The 24,250-nt window shown below is 40.6% G+C and overlaps 1 protein-coding gene across 4 annotated transcripts in view; it reads left to right on the top strand.

Annotated features, from left to right (window-relative positions):
• Positions 1–24,250, top strand: part of IP6K1 (inositol hexakisphosphate kinase 1) — a 74,707-nt gene that overhangs the window by 42,818 nt on the left and 7,639 nt on the right. For 2 of the 4 annotated variants that reach the window (XM_008063173.1, XM_008063174.2), the window contains exons 2-4: positions 8,876–9,226; positions 17,961–18,171; positions 23,159–23,340. In XM_008063173.1, coding sequence (XP_008061364.1) covers positions 9,004–9,226; positions 17,961–18,171; positions 23,159–23,340 — 616 coding nt within the window. In that variant the 5' untranslated portion in view covers positions 8,876–9,003. The remainder of the gene's footprint in view (positions 1–8,875; positions 9,227–17,960; positions 18,172–23,158; positions 23,341–24,250) is intronic. The other 2 variants (XM_021715097.1, XM_021715096.1) reach the window with 1 other exon arrangement.

Raw genomic sequence — 24,250 nt, 5'->3', positions numbered from 1 at the left:
AAAAAATACATTTGCCAAAACCAAAATTATTATTCCCAGAATTTTACTTATCATTCCTGACTTACCAAATTTAACTTTAATTTAAAAAACAACATAGCTGGGCATGGTGGCTCAAGCCTGTAATCCCAGTACTTTGGGGCGAAGGTGAGAGGATTGTCTGAGTTCAAGGGATCAAGACCAGCCTGAGCAACATAGCAAAACCTCATCTCTACAATAAATAAAAAAATTAGCCGGGTGTGGTGGCACATGCTGTGGTTCCAGCTACCTGGAAGGTTGAGGTGGAAGGATTGCCTGAGACCATTAGGTCGAGGCTGCAGTGGCCATGAGCAGTGTGCCACTGCACTCCAGGCTGGGTAACAGATTGAGACTCTGACTAAAAAAAAAATAATAATAACAACTTTTATAATTTTTTTGTTTGAGGTGGGGTCTCACTCTGTCGCCCAGGTTGGAGTAGAGTTGCATGATGACAGCTTACCACAGCCTGGGCTCAGATGATCCTTCTGCCTCAACCTCTGCATACCGCCACGCCCAGCTAATTTTTTGATTTTTTTTTTTTTGTAGTGACGAGGTCTTGCTGTTTTGCCTATGCTGGTCTTGAACTCCTGAGCTCAAGCAATCCTCTCGCTTTGGTCTCCCAAATTGCTGGTGATGCCAGGTGGGGTGCTGTGCAAAACTTGTGGATTCTTTGACTCACCACTAAAATGAATTTTAGAGTGATCAGCAAAGTTTTAAAACAAAGCTTATTAGAGAAAGAAGGTGATAAAGTTAGACTTGCCAGAGTTGGCATGGGTGAAAGAAAACTGCGCTTTTTACTTTTTACAATAGCCCTATATACCTTCATAACAATTGATATGCTAGAGAGGGTGGAGCTCAGGTAACTGTCAACCTGGAGAGATGCCTCTGATGGAAGAAATGGGTGGTCTTTTCCAGGGAAACTTATCGGACTTTTTCAGTTCACAAGTTTGTGTGCTAAATAAAAGGGGTCTTATTATCACATGTACGGCTTTTTGATTCTCAGTCCAGGAACCACCTTGATGGAGTTTTCCTTTAGCTAGCTGAGGGGGAAGGTGGACTGGGAGTCCACATTAAATTTACATTCCAGCCTACAGGACTGTTTAGCATGCCACAGGATGTCTGGACACTTATTAAACCTGCCTACAAGAAATTTGTCCATCTAACCTGCACTAGCTACCCTGCCTTTCTAGGATTACAGATGTGAGCCTCCTTGAGAAATACTAGATTTATAAACCCATTTTTAGTTTGGGAGAAAGTTTATTTATACCTGTGAAATGTTAAGGCATCAAGGGTGCTTTAGTTTGCTTTGTGAAAAGATTGCATGTCAAACCCAAGTAGCTAATTTCAGGTGTAAAAATATGTTGGCTGTATAATTTGGAATTTTAACTAAGCTTCTTAGAGTGCAAGCTTGATGATCTGCATTTTTAGTGTGTGTCTACGCCTGCCCAACTAAAGAATCTGGTGATCAGATATTGTCTTGCAATTGCTGTGGAAACAGTACCTTCCTAGTTCTTAAAATAGTCCTGACCTTGTTCACAGTCATCTGATTGCAATTTCTCTTTTTTTTCCAGGGTTTTTTATTCATTGTTACTTTCTGGGCTTGCTGTGCTGTTGCATTAAAACAGACAAAAAAGTACTGCTTATATTGTGTGTCCTAAATTTGGTTTAGCACGTTTTTTAATCTGGTTCATCTTTTACTGTTGAGATTATTTGTGTGTTTGCCTGATTTTTTTTTTTTTTTAAATCTCACTTTGTTTCTAGTTTGTGTCATTGATTTAAAAAGTGATCTAATCTTCCTTATAGGATGTCTTCTTATTCCTTCCGTATTTTGTTTTGGTTTCTGTTGTTATTTTTGCTGTTCTTATCTAGGTGATTTTAAAATTGTTTTTTTCTTTCATATATGAAATCTTTTTAGAGTCAAAACATAGAATTTTATGTTTTCTTTATTTGCTGATTGGGAATTCTGTCATGTGGTCAACATATTTTGTTCTTTGTAAAGCCCTTTTACCTCTTTGTTCTGGTTTTGGTAGATCTAGATTAGAAGTTTGTTAACTTTTTTGGTTTACAGTCCTAACATTTAAAACAAAAAGAACTTGTCCCTTTGTAAGCATTTTTTAATATGTTACATACTTATCTAACTGTATATTTCTGCTGTGTGCATCATAAATATTCATATATTCATTTATTCAGCTATACTTATTGTGTGACTGCCATGTGTCAGGCACTACTCTGAGCACTTAAGATACCTTCATGGTGCTAACATCATAATAATACATAAACATCGGACATCATCAGTAAGTAAAGTATACAATATGTCAAAAGGGGATAAGCACCATGAAAAAAAGAAAAAATAAGACTGGGCATATTGGTTCATACTGTAATCCCAGCACTTTGGGAGGCTGAGGTGGGAGGATTGCTTGAGCCCCGGAGTTTGAGACCAGTCTGGACAACATAGCAAGACCTTGTTTCTACAAAAAATAAAAAAATTAGCAGGACATGGTGGCACACACCTATAGTCTCAGCTACTTGGAAGGCTAAGGTGGAAGGATCGCCTGAGTCTAGGAGGTTGAGGCTGCATGAGCTCTGATGGTGTCACTGCACTCCAGCCTGGGTGACAGAATGAGACCCCAACTCAAAAGAAAAAAGAAAAAGTAGAGCACATTACAGGATGTGAAGAGTGCAGGTGGGTTTGCAATTTAAACTAGATAGGTTAGGGTAGATTTCATTGAGAATGAGACATCTGTTCAAAAACTTTTGAAGAAGGCCCGATGTATCTTCTTAACAATTGATATGCTAGAGAGGGTGGAGCCCAGCCATGTGACTTTCTGGGGCAAGAGTGTTTTAGGTAGAGGGTATGACTTGTGCGAAGACTCTAAAGTGAGGATATGCCTGGTAAGTTCAAGGAGCAGCATGGAGACCAGTAATGCCTGGAGTGGGATAATAAGCAAGGGGGAGAAAGGTGGGAAATGAGATCAGAAAGAAAATGGGGATGGGGAGGAATGCAGATCTTGTGGACTCTTTTTTTTTTTTTTTGAGTTGGAGTCTCACTCTGTCACCCAGACTGGAGTACAGTGGCCGCTCCCAGGCACCGCAGCCTTGACCTGCTGGGCTCCAGCGATCCTTCTGCCTCAGCCTTCTGAGTAGCTGGAATTACAGGCATGCGCTACCACACCCAGCTAATTTTTGATTTATTGTAGAGATGAGGTCTCGCCAAGTTGCCCAGGCAGGTCTCGAACCCGCAGGCTCAGGCAATCCACTCACCTCAGCCTCCCAAAGGTACGAGATTACAGGCTGAGCAACCGAACCCAGCTCTTGTGGACTCTTATAGGCTACGGTAAGGAGTTGGGCTTTTATTCTGAGTTAGATAGGAGCCATTCAGGATTTTGAACAGAAAAGTCACCATGCTCTGACTCTCCTCTTAACAGAATTGCTGTGGTTGCAGTATTGAGAACTCCTAGAAGCAAAGAGACCAGTTAGGAAGTTAGAGTGTTGGGGATCACACCAGCATGATGATGTTGGAGGTTGTGAGAAGTTGTTGAATTCTGGATATGTTCTGAAGGTAGAGCCAATAGGATTACATGACATGGGATTGGAGAGAAAGGAATCAAGAATGACTACTAGGTTTTTGGTGAGAACAGTTGTAAAATTGGAGTAGGGGATGGGGAAGACTATAGGTAGAGAGGGATTTTTCTAGTGGGAGAAATGTTTTGGCTGTATTAAATTTAGACTTCCCAGACTGACTAGGCCGTTGGATATCTGAGTCTAGTGTTCAAAAAAAGAAGACTAAGGACTAAGCCTTAAGGGCTCCAACATTAAGAGATTAATAAGAGGAAGAACCTGCAAAGTAGACTGAGTGACAGGAAGATGAGCAGAGCGTAGTGCTTGAAGGTCAAGTGAAGAGAACAGATCAAAAGGTTCTAATATTTTCCTCCCACCTTTTTTGGGGACTGTGTTGGTATTCATATGCAACCTTGGAATGACTGCTAGTATGTTCTTTCCCCTATCATTTACTGTGTATTAACACCAGGCTTTTAGCATTGTGGTAGTTTTGATTTTTATGAAATGTAAATTTAGAGAATACTATAATACTGATGTATTTGACATACAGATTTTTAAATGTTAACATTTTACTATATTTGCTTCAAACTTTTAAAAAAGAAACTTAAAAAATATAGATAGAGCTGAAATTCTTATCTTAGATACCAGTCCTCTCCTTTTCTGTCCTTCTCTAAAGTTGGTGCATACCCTTCCATTCCATATCTTTGGGGCTTTTTTTTTTTGTTTTTTTTTTAGTAGTGAACAGAGTCTTCCTTTGTTGCCCAGGCTGGTCTTGAACTGCTGACTTCAAGAGATCCTCCCACCTCAGCCTTCCAAAGTACTGGTATTATAGGCATGAGCACCTCACCTGGCCCCATTTCATATCATTGTTTTTGTTTATGCATATGTGTTCATAAATTCATGTATAATATAGTATGAATTAAAAAATTACAGCAGTGGCATCGAATTAGAAATACCACTTCTTTTTTTCTTAAGTTGTAGTCTCACTCTGTCACCCAGGCTGGAGTGCAGTGGTATGCTTATGGCCACTGCAGCCTCGACCTGTTGGGCTCATGTGATCCTTCCACTTAAGCCTTCCAAGTGAACTACAGGCATGCGCCACCACACCTGGCTAATTTTTTTGGTTTATTATAGAGATGAAGTCTTGCCAAGTTTCCCATGCTGGTCTCGAACCCATGGGCTCATGCAATCCTCTTGCCTCCACTTCCCAAAGTGCTGAGATTACAGGCGTGAGCCACTGTGCCCGGCTCAGAAATACCACTTTTTTTTTTTTTAAAGAAATGCCACTTCTTAACTTGCTTTTTCCAATTTGGTTTTAAAATTTGTTTATGTGGACATGTAGATCATTTATTCAATACTGTACAGTTTATGTATATATGCATTTATTCATTCTTCCCTTGAAGTATATTTATGTGGTTTCTCATTTTTCTTTTATAACAATATTGCAGTGGACATCCTTGAATCTATCATCTTGGGCACGTGCTGAGTTGTGGAAGGTATATGTCTTGGGTTTTGGGTTGCCATAAACAAGGGAAAGGAGCCATTTCTCCCTGGCTGGCCAATGCTTGATATGTTAGGTTTTTATTTTTTGCCAATCTTATGGGATGAAATTATTTTTTGTTTTAATTTGTGTTTTCCTGATTACTTGTGAACGATGGACATATTTTCACATGTTCATTAGCCATCTGAACTTTCTCTTTTGTGAATTGCCTTTTTAAACTTTGCTGGGTTTTATTTCACATTAATTTATAGAAATTCTTCATATATTCTGTTAATATCTTTGCTAGTTATAAACATTGTAAATACTTCTCTTAGTCTGATTTTTATCTTCACTTGTGGTTCTTTTATACAAAAAACAAGTTTAATGTGGTTGGGGGTGAGAACAGGGGTATTGCAAGTGGCATGAGGATTCTTTTGGGGTGATAGAAATGTTTTAAAATTGTTTGTGTTTGTTTGCTTGTAGAGACAGGGCCTTGCTACGTTGCCCAGGCTGGTCTTGAACTCCTGGCTTCAAGCAGTCCTCCCGCTTTGGCCTCCCCATGTGCTGGGATTATAGGCATGAGTCACCACGTCCAGCCAGAAATATTTTAAAATTGGATTTGAGGGAGAGTTGTACAATTGTGTAACTTTACTAAAAGTCATTGCACTGCACATTTAGTGAGTGAATTTTATGGTATGTAAGTTATATCTCAAAAACAGTTAAAAATGTAAATAATATGTCCTAATTTGTCAGTGCTTTCCATTATGGCTTGCATGTTTAATGTTTTATTTATGAAATTTTCCCTAATCTAATGTCAGAAGGCATTTAAATTTTTTTCTGACTACGCTAAAGTTTTATTTTGCACATTTGGGTCTTTAATATGTTGGGAATTTGTTTTGGAGTACTGTTGGAGATAGTGGTGTAGTTTTACCCATTTAGATCCAGTTTAGATTTTGTCCCCATTAATAGCATAAGATCATCTTTTTCCAGTTGATTAAATGGACATTTCAGTACCACCTCAGTCATACACTCCATTCCCATGTCAGCATGTGTCTGTTTCTAAGATCTCTATTCTGTTTTGTCGATCTCTTTGCAAGATATTGTACTATGTTTTAATTGCTATAATTTCATAAAGAGCTTAGTTGAGAGGGCAAGTTATCTCTGACATAACAGTAATGACACTTTACATTACTGTCTAGCTAGCTAGATATGGCATTTACTCTTCCACATGAATAGGGTCAGCTTGTCAGATTCATTAAACATTCTCTTGGGATTTTGATTGAAATTGCATTGTGTTTCAGTGTTGAGTACCCCCTCACATGAGTATATCTTCTTTTATTTTATTATTTTAAAAATTAGGTGCAGTGGCTTACGCCTGTAATCCCAGTACTTGGGGAGGCCAAGACAGGAGGATTGCTTGAGCCCAGGAGTTCGAAACCAGCCTAGGCAAAAAAGTGAGACCTTCTCGCTACAAAAAAATAAAAAAATTAGCTGGGTGTGGTGGCACACACCTATAGTCCAGCTACTCTGGAGGCTGAGGTGGAAGGAAGGCTTGAATCTAGGAGTTTGAGGCTGTGGTGAGCTATGATCTTGACATTACACTCCAGTCTGGATGACAGACTGGAGACACCCCACTAAAAAAATTAAAAAAAAATTTTTATCTGTCTTTTACTTGAACTGGGAATATGTCTTCTTTTAGATCCTTCAGTAGCATTTTATCATTGGTGTGGCATAATTTGTAAAGATTTGTAGGTATTTTGTAGTTTTGGTTGCTGTTGTGAATGGGATATATTTAAACAGTTTTCATTTTCTGATTGTTTTTGCTGGTGTAGAGAAATGCTACTGATTTTTTTCCTTATTATTAAGTCTAACTTACAATGATTCACAAATCGTGGATATAGTATTTACCATGTCACCTTTACCTTTGTACTCCTTCTCAATCAGTATTGTTCCAGAGAAGTGGACCCAGAGATAAACCCCTTCTGGCCTGACTGAGGCCAGAGCAGAAGGAGATCAACAGTACTAAGATCTAGCCGGGCGTGGTGGCTCATGCCTGTAACCCCAGCACTTTGGGAGGTGGAGGTGAGAGGATTGTCTGAGTCCAGGGGTTTGAGACCAACCTGGGCAACTTGGCAAGACCTCGCCTCTACAATAAATAAGATAAAATAAATTAGCCGGACATGGTGACATTCACCTGTGATTCCAGCTACTTGGAAGGCTAAGGCGGAAGGATCACCTGTGCCCAGCAGGTCAAGGAACTCTGGCCACTGCACTCCAGCCTGGATGACAGAGTGAGACTCCTACTCAAAAAACAAACACACAAAAAAACAGTACTAAGGTCTACTGCCACAATGGGTGCCTCCAGAGACCCTGACCTGCCCTCCTTGAGAAAAGGCACTTCACAATTGCCCTCCTACTTTTTTCCCTAAATGTTTACTCTTTGAGATTTATTTTAATGTTTTGTTTTTTTTACCTACTGTGTTCTGCCTGGAATTATTTAATTCATTCCAACAAATCTTTTCTTGAGCACTTTGTGCCTGTCAGGAACTGCCTTGGACTCTGGATATGGAGATAAGAGAGAATGGTTTGGTGGTGATGGCACATAAGTAAATAGGTGACAGTATGGTGGTATATTGATGCAGTAGAGTTGGCACAGGGTACCTTAGGAGCCATAGAAGTAAGTATGTACCATACTCAGGTTTGGAGAGAATGGATTCTGGGAAAACTCTGTGGGGCAAGGAGTTGCCTTGTCCTGAAGGAGGACTAGAGATTGGATAACTAGGTTTAAATAAAGTATGTGTACATTAAAACAGTGCATTCTGTTTGGGAGAGTAGGGGTAGAGAATAATTTACTTCAATGATAGCAGTGAATAGATCATAGCTGCTTGGGTTAAGAGCATATTACAGTTTTGCGGTGGTATTCTTGTATAACCCGTTTTACCCATAATTATGAGATCCAGAAAAACCCCCCAAAAACCTAATAGTTTATCTCTTGCAGGTAGGACCATATTCCTGCTCTACATATATTTTGTTTTTCCTTTTTTGGTCTTAATCTTTCAAATGTAGTCTTGCCTACTACATTCCTAATTTTAAAATATACTCAGTATTAAGAAAGTTGCCAACTGTTTTAACTTTCTTGAGAGACAATTAACAGTGGAAGGAGGGTGTTTGAGTACAAAATGCTTTTTATTGTCCCCCCTTTGGTGTAGACGGAAAGGGAACCTCTATGGTGTTAGATATGGTTATAAATTGACTGTGATAGATTTAGAGAAGAAATGTGAAACCTGAATTCCTTTGGGTAAAGCATAACCTTTCTTATGATTCTGCAGCTCAGCAAGGAATGGCTTTTCCTGCTTGATCCTTTGCACCTTCAATGGAGAATTTTGGAATCTAGTGTACCTGATATCTCAGGCAAAAACCCTTCCTTTGAATCAAGGACAGATCTTTACCAGTACTGGATATCATGAGGAGTCTGAACAGAACATTTGATGCCTTGTTTTTTTTCTGATCTTTTCATCTTTGAATGTGAAGTACACTGGGATTGTTGCTTTCCTGGTGGTTGTAACATGCTGTAGTTTCAAAATAAAATCGTTTATAGAATTTAGAAGGGATCTGAGAACTCAAAAAGGAAGAGAATGTACACAAAAAGGTAGATGGAGAAGACCGAAGTTGCATCATTCAACAAACATTTACTAACCTCTTCTCATGTGCCAGATAGTACACATAGCAGGGAACACAACAAAGTATCTGCTCTCACTCATGGAGCTCCAGGGAAACTGAGACTTGCCATATGTTTTGATTCCCTCCTCTTCTTTTCTGTAGGACAGAATAATAAGCTGAATAGCATCTGACCCTTGGCATTCAGCTTGCCAGGACCTTCTACCCAGCTCTCCTTTTGTGGCCCATGTGCTGCATCCTCTGCCCTCAGTGTGCACCTGGCCCCCAACGCAATGTGTGTTTGTCAAACCATGGAAGTGGGGCAGTATGGCAAGAACGCAAGTCGGGCTGGAGACCGTGGAGTTCTCCTGGAGCCCTTCATCCACCAAGTAGGCGGACACAGCAGCATGATGCGCTATGACGACCACACTGTGTGCAAGCCCCTCATCTCCCGGGAACAGCGCTTTTACGAGTCCCTCCCTCCTGAAATGAAGGAGTTCACCCCTGAATACAAAGGTCAGTCACTGGTCAGTTTAGTGAGAGCAGCAGCCTTGGGCTTATAGATCCTTCAGTTTTCCTTATTTTGCTTGCCATATGATGTGATTGTATGTCTTTGTTGTCAGAAAGCAGCTAAGTCACTTGTTAGGCAAAATTAGAGACTGGAAGCATCAGCAAGGTCTTTAGACCTTGAAAAGTGCATTTGAGTCGGAGTCTCACTCTTTTATACAGGCTAGAGTTGCAGAGGCACATGATCATGTCTTATCATAGCCTCAACTTCCTTTGCTCAGGCGATCCGCCTCAGCCTCCTGAGAAGCTGGGACTACAGACTACGTAGTACGCCAATATGCCTGGCTAATTTTTTAAAAGTCTTTTTTTGTAGAGTTGAGGTCTCACTACATTGCCCAGGTTGGTCTCGAACTCCTGGACTCAAGCAATCCTACCTTGGCCTCCCAAAGTGCTGGAAGTCTTGAGTCACTGCCCTGGCAGCTCACTTTATTTTATTTTATTTTTTTGAGTTGGAGCCTCATTCTGTTGCCCAGGCTGGAGTGCAGTGGCACGCTCACAGCTACCCCAGTATCAACCTGCTGGACTCAGGCAATCCTTCTACTTCAGCCTTCCAAGTAACTGGAACTACAGGCATATACCACCACGTCCAGCTAAATTTTTGGTTTATTGTAGAGACGAAGTCTTGCCAAGTTGCCCAGGCTGATCTCAAACCCCTGCACTCAGGCAGTCCTCTCACTTCAGCCTCCCAAAGTACTGGGATGACAGGAGTTAGCCACTGTACCTGGCTGACCTTTTGTCTTTTATACTAATGAGCTTGGGGTCTGATCTAGTAGATGGTCAGCAAATTCTTGATAAATGAATGAGACAGAGCTTACTTGCATGAGTATACAGAAGCATGAATTTAACATTTAGTACCACAAGCAGTAGCAGTTGGTGATTGTGGCTGTTTATATGAAATAAATGAAAATTTGTTTTTAAATCTACTAACAAGCCATGGAATATTATTGACACTTTTCCTTGGCTTGGTTGAGCTTAAAACTTGTGCCCATGGCAATAAATGCATGGGTTAGTATTCATACATGTGGTTTCTAGCTCTGTCTGCTGAAAGAGCCTAAAAATGATGATACTTCAGTAGCAATCAGTACATCTAGTACCAAAATCCAGACTTTTCTAAATACCATTCCTGCAATAAAATAAAACAGAGCTCCCTGGTGGAATGGTTGGTTCCTGAGTTGGGGCAAGAAAAACACAAGGTGAGCCTGGAACATCTTATGATGACAGAAATTAGAAAAGTAGTCAAAAGTATGCAAAAGGCTGGGCGTGGTGGCTCACATTTCTAATCCCAGCACTTTGGGAGGCTGAAGCGAGAGGATTACCTGAGCCCATGGATGCAAGTCCAGCCTGGGCAACTTGATGAGACCTCATCTCCACAATAAAACAAAAAATTAGCCAGGCATGGTGGTGCGTGCATATAATTCCAGCTACTTGGAAGGCTGAGGTGGAAGGATCACCTGAGCCCAGCAGGTCGAGGCTGTGGTGGCCATGAGCATGCCATTGTACTCCAGCCTGGGTGACAGAGTGAGACTCCAACTCAAAAAAAAAAAAAAAGTACATAAGAGCCAACTTTACCAGAGTTGCAGTGGCCAAATCTAGAATTTAAACTATATAAACTCCATATGTCTATATTTTCATGCTACTGTACTCCAGCCTGGGCAACAGAGTGAAACCCTGCCTCAGAAAAAAAAGAAAAAGAGTTGAGGTCATTAAAGACAAAGACTGAGGAATTGTCCCAGATGAGAGGAGAATAAGGAGAATAAAATGCAGTGTGAAATCCTGGACCAGAAAAAGGATGTTAGTAGGAACACTGCCAAAATTTGAATAAAGTGTACAGATTAGTTAATAGTATTATGTCATTGTTAATAATGGTAAATTGTACTATGGTTATATGTTAGCATTAAAGCTGAGAGAAGGGTATATGGGAGATCAGTTATTTTGCAACTTTTCTGTAATTTAAAATTTATTTCAAAAGTAGAAATCAGCTGGGCTTGGTGGCTCAGCCTGTAATCCCGTGCCTTGGGAGGCTGAAGTGAGTGAATTGCCTGAGTCTGTGGGTTCGAGACCTGCCTGGGCAACTTGGCGAGACCTCATCTCTACAATAAATCAAAAAATTAGCTGAGTGTGGTAGCACGCGCCTGTAGTTCCAGCTACTTGGAAGGCTGAGGCGGAAGGATTGCTGGAGCCCAGCAGGTCGAGGCTGCGGTGGCTGGGAGCAGCCACTGCACTCCAGTCTGGGCAACAGAGTGAGACTCCAGCTTAAAAAAAAAAAAAAAAAAAAAAAAGTAAAAATCTTATGCTGAAGGTCTTTGGAAAAAAATATAAGTACATATATATTTTTTTACGAGATGGAGTCTTGCTTTTTTATGTTGCCCAGGCTGGTCTCAAGCTTTTGGCATCAGTGATACTCCTGTCTTAACCTTTTGAGTAACTGGGATTATAGACCTGAGCCACTGCGCCCAGCTGAAACATATTAATTTGACTAATAATATCTTCCACTATTCTTGTGTTTTCTTTGAACAAATTGAGTGCATTTGACTTAGAAGGAATTATTTTTAGTTTAATGGAATTGTACTTTTGAGAAAGCATATTTATTCTTCCCTAGTGAAAATGTAGCCTGTGTAAAGAAAATCAAGTAGATCCTAAGGATTTGTTATAGCCTTTAAAGATACCTGTTACACGCCGGGCTCGGTGGCTCAGCCTGTAATCCCAGTCAGCACTTTGGGAGGCCAAGGCGAGTGGATTGCCTGACCCTTGTGGGTTCAAGACCCGCCTGGGCAACTTGGCCAGACCTTATCTCTACAATAAATTTTTAAAAGATTAGCTTGGTGTGGTAGCATGCGCCTATAGTTCCGGCTACTTGGAAGGCTGAGGCGGAAGGATCACTAGAGCCCAGCAGGTCAAGGCTGCGGTGATCGGGATCATGCCACTGCACTCCAGTCTGGGCGACAGAGTGAGACTCCAACTCAAAAATAAATAAATAAATAAAAAGATACCTGTTACCCGTTCTGAAAGAAGGCGTGGGGAAGCATTGAACCAATGTTAGAAACTGCCAGTCGTTCCCTGGGAGGCACCTTGAAGTTCTAAATTGTCTTGTCCCAATTCTGGTAGTTGTGATTTAGAGAACATTTATCTGGAGCCAAAGCTCAATTCCCTTTTAAGCATTTTTTCCTTAGCATCAGCAGAACTCCATGAGCTAATAGGACCTGTAGTTCTTTTTCTGGTTTTGGCATATTTATAGCAGAAGGTTTGGCCTTGGACGTGTTGAGTGTTGATGCATAGGCAGCTGATGCTACCTTTATAAGACATTTGGGACTGTTATTTCTTAACCACATAGAAAAAGCAGTGTCTTTGATTCTGATTTCTCTCATTTTACAGCCTTAGAATATTTATTCTTTCAAATTTAGTGTTTTGCTGATTATGTTTTGAAAGCAATAAAAGCAAACCACCCTATTCAGAACTTCACAAAGGTCTTGAATAGAGATTTTTCCAAGAAAGCTATATAAATGGCCAATAGTACATCAGTATAATTAGTTATTAAGAAAATGCAGGTCAAAACCAAAATGAGATATCACTTTATACCCACTGGATGGCAAGAATAATCAAAAAACAAAAACAGGAAATAAGTGCTGGCAAGAATGTGGAGAAGTAGGAAAGTTGCTGATAAAAGTGTAAAGTGGTGTAATCACTGTGGAAAACAGTTTGGCAGCTCCTCCAAAAGGTAAACACAGAATTACCTTATGATCCAGCAATTCCACTCCTAGGTATACACCCAAAAGAATTGAAAACAGGCACTCAAATGAATTCTTGCAAGCTAGTGTGCACAGCAGCATTATTCACAATAGCCAAAAGGCTGAAACAACCCAATTGTATATCAAAAGGTAATTACACATAAACAAATGTGGCAAAACTTACAATGGAATATTATTCAGCCATAACGAGGAATGTAGTTCTGATATGTGCTATGACATAGATGAACCTCAAAAAAATTATGCCTAAAAAATATTATGCCAGACACAAAAGGACAAAAATTGTATAATTTCACTTATATGAAATATCTACAATCAGTAAGACTGTAGAGACAGAAAGTAGATGGAAACCAAAAGGGAAAGTGGGAGTTACTGCTTGATGGGTACAATGTTTTTGTTTGAGGTGATGAAAAAACTTCTGGAAATGATAATGGTGATGGCTATGCAATATTGTGAATGTATTTAATGCCCACTGAATTGTACATTTAAAAATGGTTAAAAGGCAATATTTTTGTTTTATATATGTATATAATATATATACACACATGAAACATCACAATTTTAAAAGTAAATACAAAATATAGCTAAAAACAATAACAAAACTTCTACCCAAATATAACCAGAGTCTATTTAATTAATCTTACAAATGCCAAGAAAATTAGGGCCTATATCAGACGAATTAAAAAACCATTGATTTTTATTTTTCTAATTTCATTCCAATTAGATGTGACTGATAAGGTTAAAAAAGAAAGATCAGTACTACCCCTCAATCTTTAACTAATAGAGTGCATGATTCATTTAATAACCAAATCTCACTTATTCTTGGTAAAGCCATCTTTCTGCCCTAACCAACAGCCAGTTCTCCCCTGATCAGGTGAAATGCTCTGTGTCTTCAGTGGCATGTTGGGTGCTCAGTGGTATTTGCTTACAGAACACATTAAAGGTTTCAGTGTAGCATTAGGTGGTCCTGCAAGACAGAAAGAAAATAGTTAATTGTAAAAGGAGAGGTCGATACATTTGACTATATAAAATTAAAGACTTATATTCATCAAAATGCACCTTTAAAGAGAGCAGGCTCAATGGCTCAGCCTGTAATCCCAACATAAGTGAAGAGGCCAAGGCGAGTGAATTGCCTGAGTCTGCGGGTTCAAGACCAGCCCAGACAACTTGGCGAGACCTCGTCTCTACAATTAAAAAAAAAAAAATTAACCAGATGTGGTAGTGTGCACCTGTAGTTCCAGCTACTTGGAAGGCTGAGGCAAAAGGATCACCAGAGCCCAGCAGGTCGATGTCGAGGTGACCCTGAGTGTGCTACTGCACTCTGCCTAGGCAACGGAGTGAGACTCCATCTCAAAAAAAAATGCATCTTTAAAGAAAATGAAGAGGTAAAGGTATTTATAACATATATAACTGACAAAGGATTAGTTTCTAGAATACATAAGCATATATATGAAAACTTGTGCAATTCAGTAAGAAAATGATAAATGATTCAGTATAAAAATGTGCAAGAATAAAGAAAATAAATGAAAATCAAGGACCAAAGACTGATTCTTTGAGAAGAACAATAGCGTTGTTAAATTTCTAGACAGACTGATTAGGAAAAAGACAAAACACAAATTTCCAATATCAAGATTGATAAAGATGTCATTACTGTAGTCTACTGATATTTAAAAGATAATAAAGAAGATAAAAAAAGAAAACCTTTATGCCAGTAATTATTCTACCACTTAAATGAAATTGACAAAAGTATTGAAAGACAAAAACTACCAAAGTGTCCTCAAGAAGAAATGGATAATCTGAATAGCTCTATCTATTAAATAAATTGAAATTGTAGTTTAAAACATTTCCACAAAGAAACTCCATCCCCTGATTTCCTTCACTGGTGAATTCTACCAATTATTTAAGAAAAATACTGACAGTTTCCGTAAACTCAGGCAAGATAGCACATGCCTATAGTCCTAGCTACTCAGTAGCCTAAGGCAGGAGGATTGCTTGAACCCAGGAATTCATGTAGTTTGCCTAATTGCACCTGTTGAATAACCACTGTACTCCAGCCTGGTCAACATAGTGAGATTCCCCCCTCCTTGAGGAGGGGGGAAAATAATAAAATATATATATATACTTCCCAACTCATTCTGTGAGTTATATAAGCCTATTAAGAGAAAATCAAATATCTCTCATGAATTTAGGATACAAAAGTTAAGATATAACAAATTTTAGCAAATTTAATGCAATTATGTGTGTGTGTGTGTGTGTGTGTGTGTGTACTTTGTCACCCAGGCTAGAGTGCAGTGGCACGCACGCTCATGGCCACCGCAGCCTCGACCTGCTGGGCTCAGGTAGTCCTCCTACCTCAATCATCCAAGTAGCTGGTACCACAGGCATGTGCCACCACGTCTAGTTTTTTTTATTTATTGTGGAGATGAGGTCTTGCCAAGTTGCCAAGGCTGGTCTCGAACCCCTGGACTCAGACAATCCTCTCAACTCAGCCTCCCAAAGTGCTAGGATTACAGACATGAGCCACTGCACCTGACTCCAATAATATATTAAAAAGATAATACATCATAACCAAGCAGTGTTTATCTGAGTAATGCAGGTTTGATTTAACCTTCAGAACTCAATGAAATTTGCAATATTTACAAGCTAAAAATAAAACATGTTTGTTTATTTTTTTTTTTGAGTTGGAGTCTCACTCTGTCACCCAGACTGGAGTACAGTGGCCGCTCCCGGCCACCGCAGCCTCGACCTGCTGGGCTCTGGCGATCCTTCTGCCTCAGCCTTCCAAGTAGCCGGAATTACAGGCATGTGCTACCACGCCCGGCTGATTTTTTGATTTATTGTAGAGATAAGCTCTTGCTGCCCAGGCGGGTCTCAAACCCGTGGGCTCAGGCACTCCACTCACCTCAGCCTCCAAGGCGCGGGATTACAGACTGAGCCACCGAGCCCGGCTTAAATAAAACATGTTTATCTCATGTAGAGAAAGCATTTTATCATTCTTGATAAAACAACAACAAAAACTCTCAGCAAAATAGAAATAGAAGAAAACTTCCTTAACTTAATAGAAGGCTTCTGTGAAAAATCTACAGCTGGCATCATATTTAATGATTAAATGATTGCTTTCCCCTTAAAATCAAGGAATGAGACCAAGTTGTTTATGCTCTCTACTTCCAGTCAACATTTTATTGGAGATTCTGGTCAGTGCACTTAGATAAGGAAACAAAATAAAAAGTATCCAGATTGGAAAGGAAGAAGCAAAGGTGTATTTGCAGACAACATAGAATTCTGTCTTCAGCCAAACTAATCAGTTAAGCAAAGGACTCAAAAGATTGACCTCCTGAACATCCTTTCTTAGGAAGTTTCTTGAAGATATATTCTAGACAAGTTACTTGAAGATATATTCCATATACTCCCTACCACCAGTTAGAGAGTAGATCAAAAGAGGGAAAAGTAGAGGCCCTTACCCTAGGTCAGCTGCAGCAGGGCAGAGCCCAGCATGGAAACTGTGTGGCAGGCCTGGAGGACACTCTTGATCACAGCATGAGGGGGAGGGGAGCCCAGGAGATAAGATTGGAGGGCATTCAAACTTGAACAAAATTAAGACTCTGGTAAAGACAAAGGGAGAAATATACAAAAGCAATAACCTATAAGAGAGGCAGCCATCTATAAGCAAGCCAGGATACATATGTGAAGCTCTCTAAAGTAAAGTATGAGTTTAAGAAATGTAATGGGTGGGTTCACAACCCGCCTGGGCAACTTGGCGAGACCTCATCTTTACAATAAATCAAAAAATTAGCCAGGCATGGTAGCGTGCACCTGTAGTTCCAGCTACTTGGAAGGCTGAGTGGAAGGATTGCCGGAGTCCAGCAGGTCGAGGCTGCAGTGGCTGGGAGCATGCCACTGCACTCCAGTCTGGACAACAGAGTGAGACTTCAACTCAAAAAAAAAAAAGGAATTGTAATGGGACTGTAAGAGGAAAGAATCTATTCACTTTGGTGTTGGAAGGATTTTTCTTCCAAAAGGACCCAGAGATTCATGCAGTTCCGACCTAAAGAAGAAAATGGATCAGATGTCAATGTGGTCTAGCATATTGACATTTTCATAACTGCTTCACACTGATTTTCAGATTGTAGAGCCAGCTGTCCACTCCAAGAAGGTAGAAATGTAGCTGACAGACAGAAGGTGGGATGTGGAAGTTAGACAAAGGGCCACCTGAACTTTTAAAAAAATTTTAACTTCCTCCTTGAGTTAGGTTTCTGGGTATATCTTTTTAAAATTGTTGTGGTAGGAACGGTTGAGATGGGTATCATTTGTGTTTTTAACTCAGCACTGTGATCCAGAAGACACTACAAACAACCTGTTTGATTAAAATGAACTCAACAAACTTTTTTCCATGGGTACAGCATGGAAAGCAGGTGTTTTATCTTAGCAATGCCAGAGGTCTGCTTAGTAAGGCTAGGGATAACCTGATGCTCAGTGTAGGCAGAATACTTATTTTTGGGACTATTTTGGAGGGAGAAATGTTGACATCTCTCTAGGTAACACTGTCAGACCAGAAGGAAACCAGATCTAAAGGAGGACACAGAAGGGGAAATGGCACCACCATAAAGCGGTTAAATAAGCAGAGGGTTAAGTTATGCCTGGTATGAATGTCACCTAGATAATACTATTCTTTTGATGCTATAGAGATCAATAAATGAAAATGAGAGGGCTAAATAAAAGAGGAGGAAGTAAATGTAGATTTATCCAAGATCAGAGGTAAGCAGCTGACCTAGCATGGAGTGGGTGGTCTTCTGTTTTTTGGAAAGATGATGTCTGATGGCTGTTCCTACAGGTTCAGGGCAGGTGATATCTGTGTACTATGGGAAAGCAAGTGCCAACAGTGTGCTGCACGTGCTCAGCCTGTGTTGACATTTGTTGACTGGCTGCCCTTTTTTCAACAGGCGTAGTATCTGTCTGTTTTGAGGGGGACAGTGATGGATACATCAACTTGGTGGCCTATCCTTATGTGGAAAGTGAGACCCTGGAGCAGGATGACACACCAGAACGGGAGCAACCTCGGCGTAAACACTCCCGTCGGAGCCTGCACCGGTCAGGCAGTGGCAGTGATCACAAGGATGAGAAAGCCAGCCTGTCCCTGGAAACTTCTGAGAGGTAAGAGAGAGCAAAACTACTGGTGCATGTTTTGTCCTGCTGGTACAAGCACTCAGGACATCTCAAGTCCTAACACATCATGGCGAAGCAGAATTCAAGGTTCTTGGGATACCCACACAGGTGTGGCCTCCTCTGTGAGTGACATCACCCCAGTGATGCCTCCCTCTGAGTATGGCTCTAGCTAGCTGAGAGAGAAAGTGAAGTCCTCAGCTCTTTGGAAGCAGAGACACCCTATGCTGCTGACAAAAAGTTCTCTGGCTTTCTGTTATGTCTTACTACCCACAAGACAAAAAGTTGAAATACATTTGACTACAGTGAGACACCAGATGCTTTCTAACCTGCAGAATGTCTGAGTCCAAGGACTGTGAGAGTCCATCTAGACTAGTGTTTCCTAATGGTTTTGTGTCAGATCTCTCTGAAAATCTAATATCAGTCATTAACCCTTTCCTTGTACCTAAATTTTAGTTTGTTGCATTGGAAACTTACTTTTCTTGTAGGCTAGTAAAAGTCTTTACAGAGAATTGCATTTCTCGATATTTCATGCAGAAATTAATATAAACTCTCCTAGGATGAATGTAATCAAAAGGACAGACAATAAAAATGTTGATGAGGATGTGAAGAAATTGGAGCTCTCTTACGTTGCTGGTGGGAATGTAAAGTGGTGCAGCCACTTGGAAAACAAGTTGACTATTCTTTAAAAAATTAAACCAGTAATTCCACTCCTAGGTATAGACCCAAAATAATTGAATATATATATCTATACAAAACTTGTAGCCAAATGTTCTTAACATTATTCCTAATAGCCAGCAAGTGGAAACAACCCAAGTGTCCATCAAATGGTGAATGGATAAACAAAACATGGTATATCTTATATAATGGAATATTTCAGCTATAAAAAGGAGTGGAGTTCTGATACCTACTACAACATGGATGAATCATAAAAACATGTTAAGTGAAAGAAGCCAGAGCTAAAAGATCACATAGTTGTATGATACCACTTATATAAAGTGTTCAGAACAGGCAAATCTACAGCAAGAAAAAGGAGGTTAGTGGTTGCTTTCTGTTAGTGATTAGGGGCTGGAGATAGTGGGGTATAGGTGTGATTGCTAATGATGACAGAGTTTTGCTTTTGGAGTGATGGAAATGTTCTGTAAATTAGGTAGTGACGATTTACAACTTCTGTGAGTATACTAAAAAACCACTGAATTGCAAAAAATTAATGTGAACTGAAACTAATGCGAGCTTTCTAAAACAAAATGAAATCCAAATTATATGATTAAATTACTTCATATTTAATTAATTCAAAAATAAATTCTTAACTTAGAAGTTGAAATTGGGAATTTTCTTAGATGTGGTAGTATATAGTTCATCCCTTATGTCAGATCAGTTCACAACACACACTGTACTGCACTCCCAAAGCTTTGTAAGTGCACAGAACATTCCAGCTCTCCTCACTCAGTTTGGTGGATGAGAACTTGCTTACGTCAAGGAGCACAAAACCCCATGCAACACTGGCTGAGTAGGTGATTTGTCATTTCCCATGTTCTCAGTCTGTATATTGTCTCTGGCCACATCCACTTTTTAGTAGCAGGGTCTTCGGAAGTCAAACATCCTTGTAGACAGATGGGCTACAGCATACAGAAGCACTTCTTTTAGTGCTTCCTCTTGGCTCCCCAGGCTTCCTCTTGACAGATGACTTTGGGGCCTAACTTGGTCATTCAAGTGGCAAGGAATGTTCCCCCAATTTTTTTTTTTTTTTTTTTTTGAGTTGGAGTCTCATTCTGTTGCCCAGGCTGGAGTGCAGTGGTACACTCACCGTCACCCCATCGTTGACCTGCTGGGCTCTGGCGATCCTTCCACCTCAGCCTTCCAAGTAGCTGGAACTACATCTTGCCAAGTTGCCTGGGCTGGTCTCGAACCCGTGGACTCAGGCAATCCATTCGCCTCAGCCTCCCAAAGTGCTGGGATTACAGGATGAGTCGCTGAGTGTTCCCCAAGTCTTTAACTGACAATTGACAATTCTCTCTCAGCAGCTTTTTAGGGTGGGCTTTTTTTTTTTTTTTGGTTCTCCAGAGTTACAGAGATTGTTTCATAAGTCATCTAGTGAAAAACCAGTGAACATAGAATAACACCAATGTCTGCTTATTTCTGGGTTCAGGGTCCTGCCATGAAGGTGACAGCTCTATGTGAAGTGACCAGACTTCCGTCTGGCCTATTAGCAGATACTCCAAGTCACTCCAGAGGTAGAGCTTGTTTCTTCACGAGGGCCAGAGCTGCAGCCCCAGGGGTGACCATCCAGACACAGAACTAGTTTGGGTTTAATTGGCAAATAAGTCAACCTTACTGTTTCTTAAAGTGATCACAAAAAAGGCATCTGTGAATGGCCTTAGCAGTGTCCTCATCAGAAGAAAATGAGGATTTTGACATGCTGAGTGGCATGGGTGGGCTCTTCTTTCAGTTATAGGGAAATGGGGTCTCTGTCATTGCTTCTTAGTGAATGTTGCATAGCTTGCTCAGCCACCCTTGGGAGAGGGTCAGCATTTCCAGCATACATTAGCCCTGGCATTAACCTGAATCTGTATGATTCATTCCACAGTTAGAGAAGAGGCAAGCAATTGTGGAGAGGAGGGTGGCATTTGAAATTACTGCAGTGTTCCACCTCTGCTCTGAGCTGCAGACTTGTTCTACAATTTGCAGAGGATATGGCTTCACCAGTAGTGTGGTTTCCTTGGCTAGTCAGAATGACAAACGTATTGCCAGCTACTTTAAGCAAAGATTTTTATGTTGGGGCATAATGAAATTGTGGCAGAGTTGCAGTATTTTCAATTCAAACCACTTTCTTACCAAAACCCCTTTGTGGTTTGACTGACTTTACAAATAAAATTTCCTTACTCAAATTGCTTTGTGCTTTTCACAGACATAAACCCTGATCAGAAAAGCACAGGTACTTTTGGGACCTGTTCAGGGCAGATTATATGTTGTTTTAGTTTTTTGCTTCTTCCAAGCCTGATGCAAAGACAGACATTTATAAGCATGTCAGCATATGCTTTCTTTAAATCTTATTAAAGGAAGCTATTGTAGAAGTTGTAGACAAAGATAAGAGAGTTACTCATGTCCTTGATGGGCATCCCATGTTGCACCCTTCATTTGTTTACTGTGAAACTGCATCTCTGTCACATAATTAAAAAAAAATTTTATTATCATAAAATATGTATAAAATAAAATTACTGTTTTAACCTTTTTTTTTTCTGAGTTGGAATCTCACTCTTGTCACCCAGGCTGGAATGTAGTAGCATGCTCATGGCCACTTGCAGTATCGACCTGCTGGACTTAGGCAGTCCTTCCACCTCATCCTGCCAAGTAGCTGGAACTACAGACTCATGCCACCATGCCCAGCTAGTTTTTTTTGTGACTTATTGTAGAGACAAGGTCTCACTAAGTTGCCCATGCTGGTCTCGAACCCCCCGGGCTCAGGCAATCCTCTTGCCTCAGCCTCCCAAAGTGCTGGGATTACAGGCTGAACTACCGCGCCCAACCTATTTTAACCATTTTTAAGTGTACAATTCAGTGACATTAGGTACATTCATATTGTTGAGTAACTAATTCCCCATTCCTCCTTCTCCTAGCCCCTGGCAACCACTATTCTACTTTCTGTCTTTATGAATTTGCCAGTAACTCATCTGAGTGAAAGTATATTTGTCCTTTTGTGTCTGGCTTATTTCACTTGGAAAATGTTTTTAAGTTCATCCACATTGTAGCATGCATCAGTATTTCATTCCTTTTTATAGTTAAATAATATTCCATTGCATGTATATACCACATTTTGTTCACCCATTCATCTGTTGATGGACACGGGTTATTTCTACCTTTTGTTTATTATGAGTAATGCTGCTATGAACATTGGCATTAAGTATCTCTTTGAATCCCTGTTTTCAGTTCTTTTCTGTATACATCTAGGAGTGGAATCACTGAGTTATACAGTTCTGAGCTTAATTTTTTGAGCTGGCTAGGTATAACGGCTCATACCTATAATCCAGCACTTTGGGAGATTGAGTTGGGAAGGATTGCTTGAGTCCAGTAGTTCATGAGTAGCCTGGGCAACATAGCAAGACCTCGTCTCTACAAAGAAATAAAAAAGTGGCCAGGCTTGGTGGCTCAGCCTGTAATCCCAGCACTTTGGGAGGCTGAGGCGAGTGGATTGCCTGATCTGGCAGGTTCGAGACCCACCTGGGCAACTTGGCAAGACCTCGTCTCTACAATAAATAAAAAATTAGCCGGGCGTGGATGCACGTGCCTGTAGTTCTGGATACTTGGAAGGCTGAGGCAGAAGGACCACCTGAGGCCAGCAGGTCAAGGCTGCGGTGGCCAGGAGCGTGCCACTACACTCCAGTCTGGGTGACAGAGTGAGACTCCAACTCAAAAAAGAAAGAAAAGAAAAAAGTTAGTTGGGTGTAGTGGTATACGCCTGTAATTCCAGCTACTTGGGAGGCTGAGGCAGAAGGATTGTCAGAGCCCAGGAGGTGAAAGTTGCGATGAGCTGTGATCATGCCACTGCACTGAAGCCTTGGTGACAGAGTGAAACCCTAGTTCAAAAAAAAAAAAAAAACTTTTTAAGCAACCACCAAACTGTTTTGGTAGCTGTACTGTACCATTTTACATTTCCATCAGCAACATATGAGGTTTACAGTTTATTCACATCCTGGACACTTGTTTCAGTTTTTTCTTTTGATAATGGCCATCCTAATGGATGTGAAGTGTGGTATCTTCTTCACATAATTTGACAAAAATTTATTTTTCAGAGACATAGGAAGAACCCTACTCATAACACTTACTGTATTGGCTTACATACTGGGACTCTTGTGTCACCCATCAGCAGGGTCTGTGGGTCTAGATTAGGCTTGATTCACACCTTCCCACCTTGTGCTGTGAGACCCCAAAGGATGAATTGCCTGAGTTCCTTAACAATGTGTATGTTCTTCCTTCTTAGCTCACAGGAGGCAAAGAGTCCAAAGGTAGAGCTACACAGTCATTCAGAGGTCCCTTTCCAGATGCTAGACGGCAACAGCGGTCTGAGTTCTGAGAAAATCAGCCACAACCCCTGGAGCCTCCGCTGTCACAAGCAGCAGCTGAGCCGCATGCGCTCTGAATCCAAGGACCGAAAGCTCTACAGTATCCTTGTTGCCCCTCCTTCAGCTGTGTCTACTGGGACCATGGGTCCCTTGTTGGGGCAGTGTCCAGCCCATGGCCAAGGTCCTTCTCTGTGTAGGAGTCCTACTTTATTTTCCTTTCTCTTTTTCATAGATTCTTTTCCCTTCTTATACTGTTACATCAACATATTTTTTCTGCCTTTTGGATTTGGTAAGACTGAAGACTAAAACTTGGCAATCTAGAACAGTGCTGTCCAGTAGACCTTTCTGTGATGATGGAAGAATTCTGTGTCTGTGCTTTACAAAATGGTAGTCACTGACTACACTGAGTAGCTGAAATGTGGCTATGTGATTGAGGCTCTGAATTTTAGGTTTTATTTTAATTAAAATTTATGTCTTTATTATTATTTTAGATTGGGTAGCTCCTGCTCTGGAGCAGACTCACAGATATTCCCTAGTTAATTAAAATAAAAATATAAATCATTATATGTAGCTAGTGGGTGCTGTATTGGTCTGCATGTGTCTAGAATCAGACATCTCTGGCCAGGTGTGGTGGCTCATGCCTGTAATCCCAGCACTTAGGGAGGCCAAGGTGGGAGGATTGCCTGAGCCCAGGGGTTCGAGACCAGTCTGGGCAACATGGCAAGACCTCATCTCTATAATAAATAAATAAAATTAACCGGTCGTGGTGCATGCCCATTTTCCCAGCTGGTTGGAAGGCTGAGGTGGAAGGACCACCTGAGCTAGGCAGGTTGAGGCTGCACTGGCTGTAGTTATGCCACTGCACTTCAACCTGGGTGATAGAGTGGGACTTCAACTAAAAAAAAAGTCTCTGTATGTGCATGTGTGCACATGTAACTCTCCCTTTCTGATTAATAATTTAAAACTATGTTTGATTTGTATGGGTTTTTTTTTTTTTTTTTTTTTTTTTT

Source organism: Carlito syrichta, unplaced genomic scaffold (genome assembly GCF_000164805.1).
Source record: "Carlito syrichta isolate Samal-C Ts95f unplaced genomic scaffold, Tarsius_syrichta-2.0.1 Scaffold306628, whole genome shotgun sequence".
Taxonomy (NCBI): domain Eukaryota; kingdom Metazoa; phylum Chordata; class Mammalia; order Primates; family Tarsiidae; genus Carlito; species Carlito syrichta.
The sequence above is the reverse complement of the archived record's forward strand: the minus strand, read 5'-3'. Positions and strand labels throughout refer to the sequence as shown.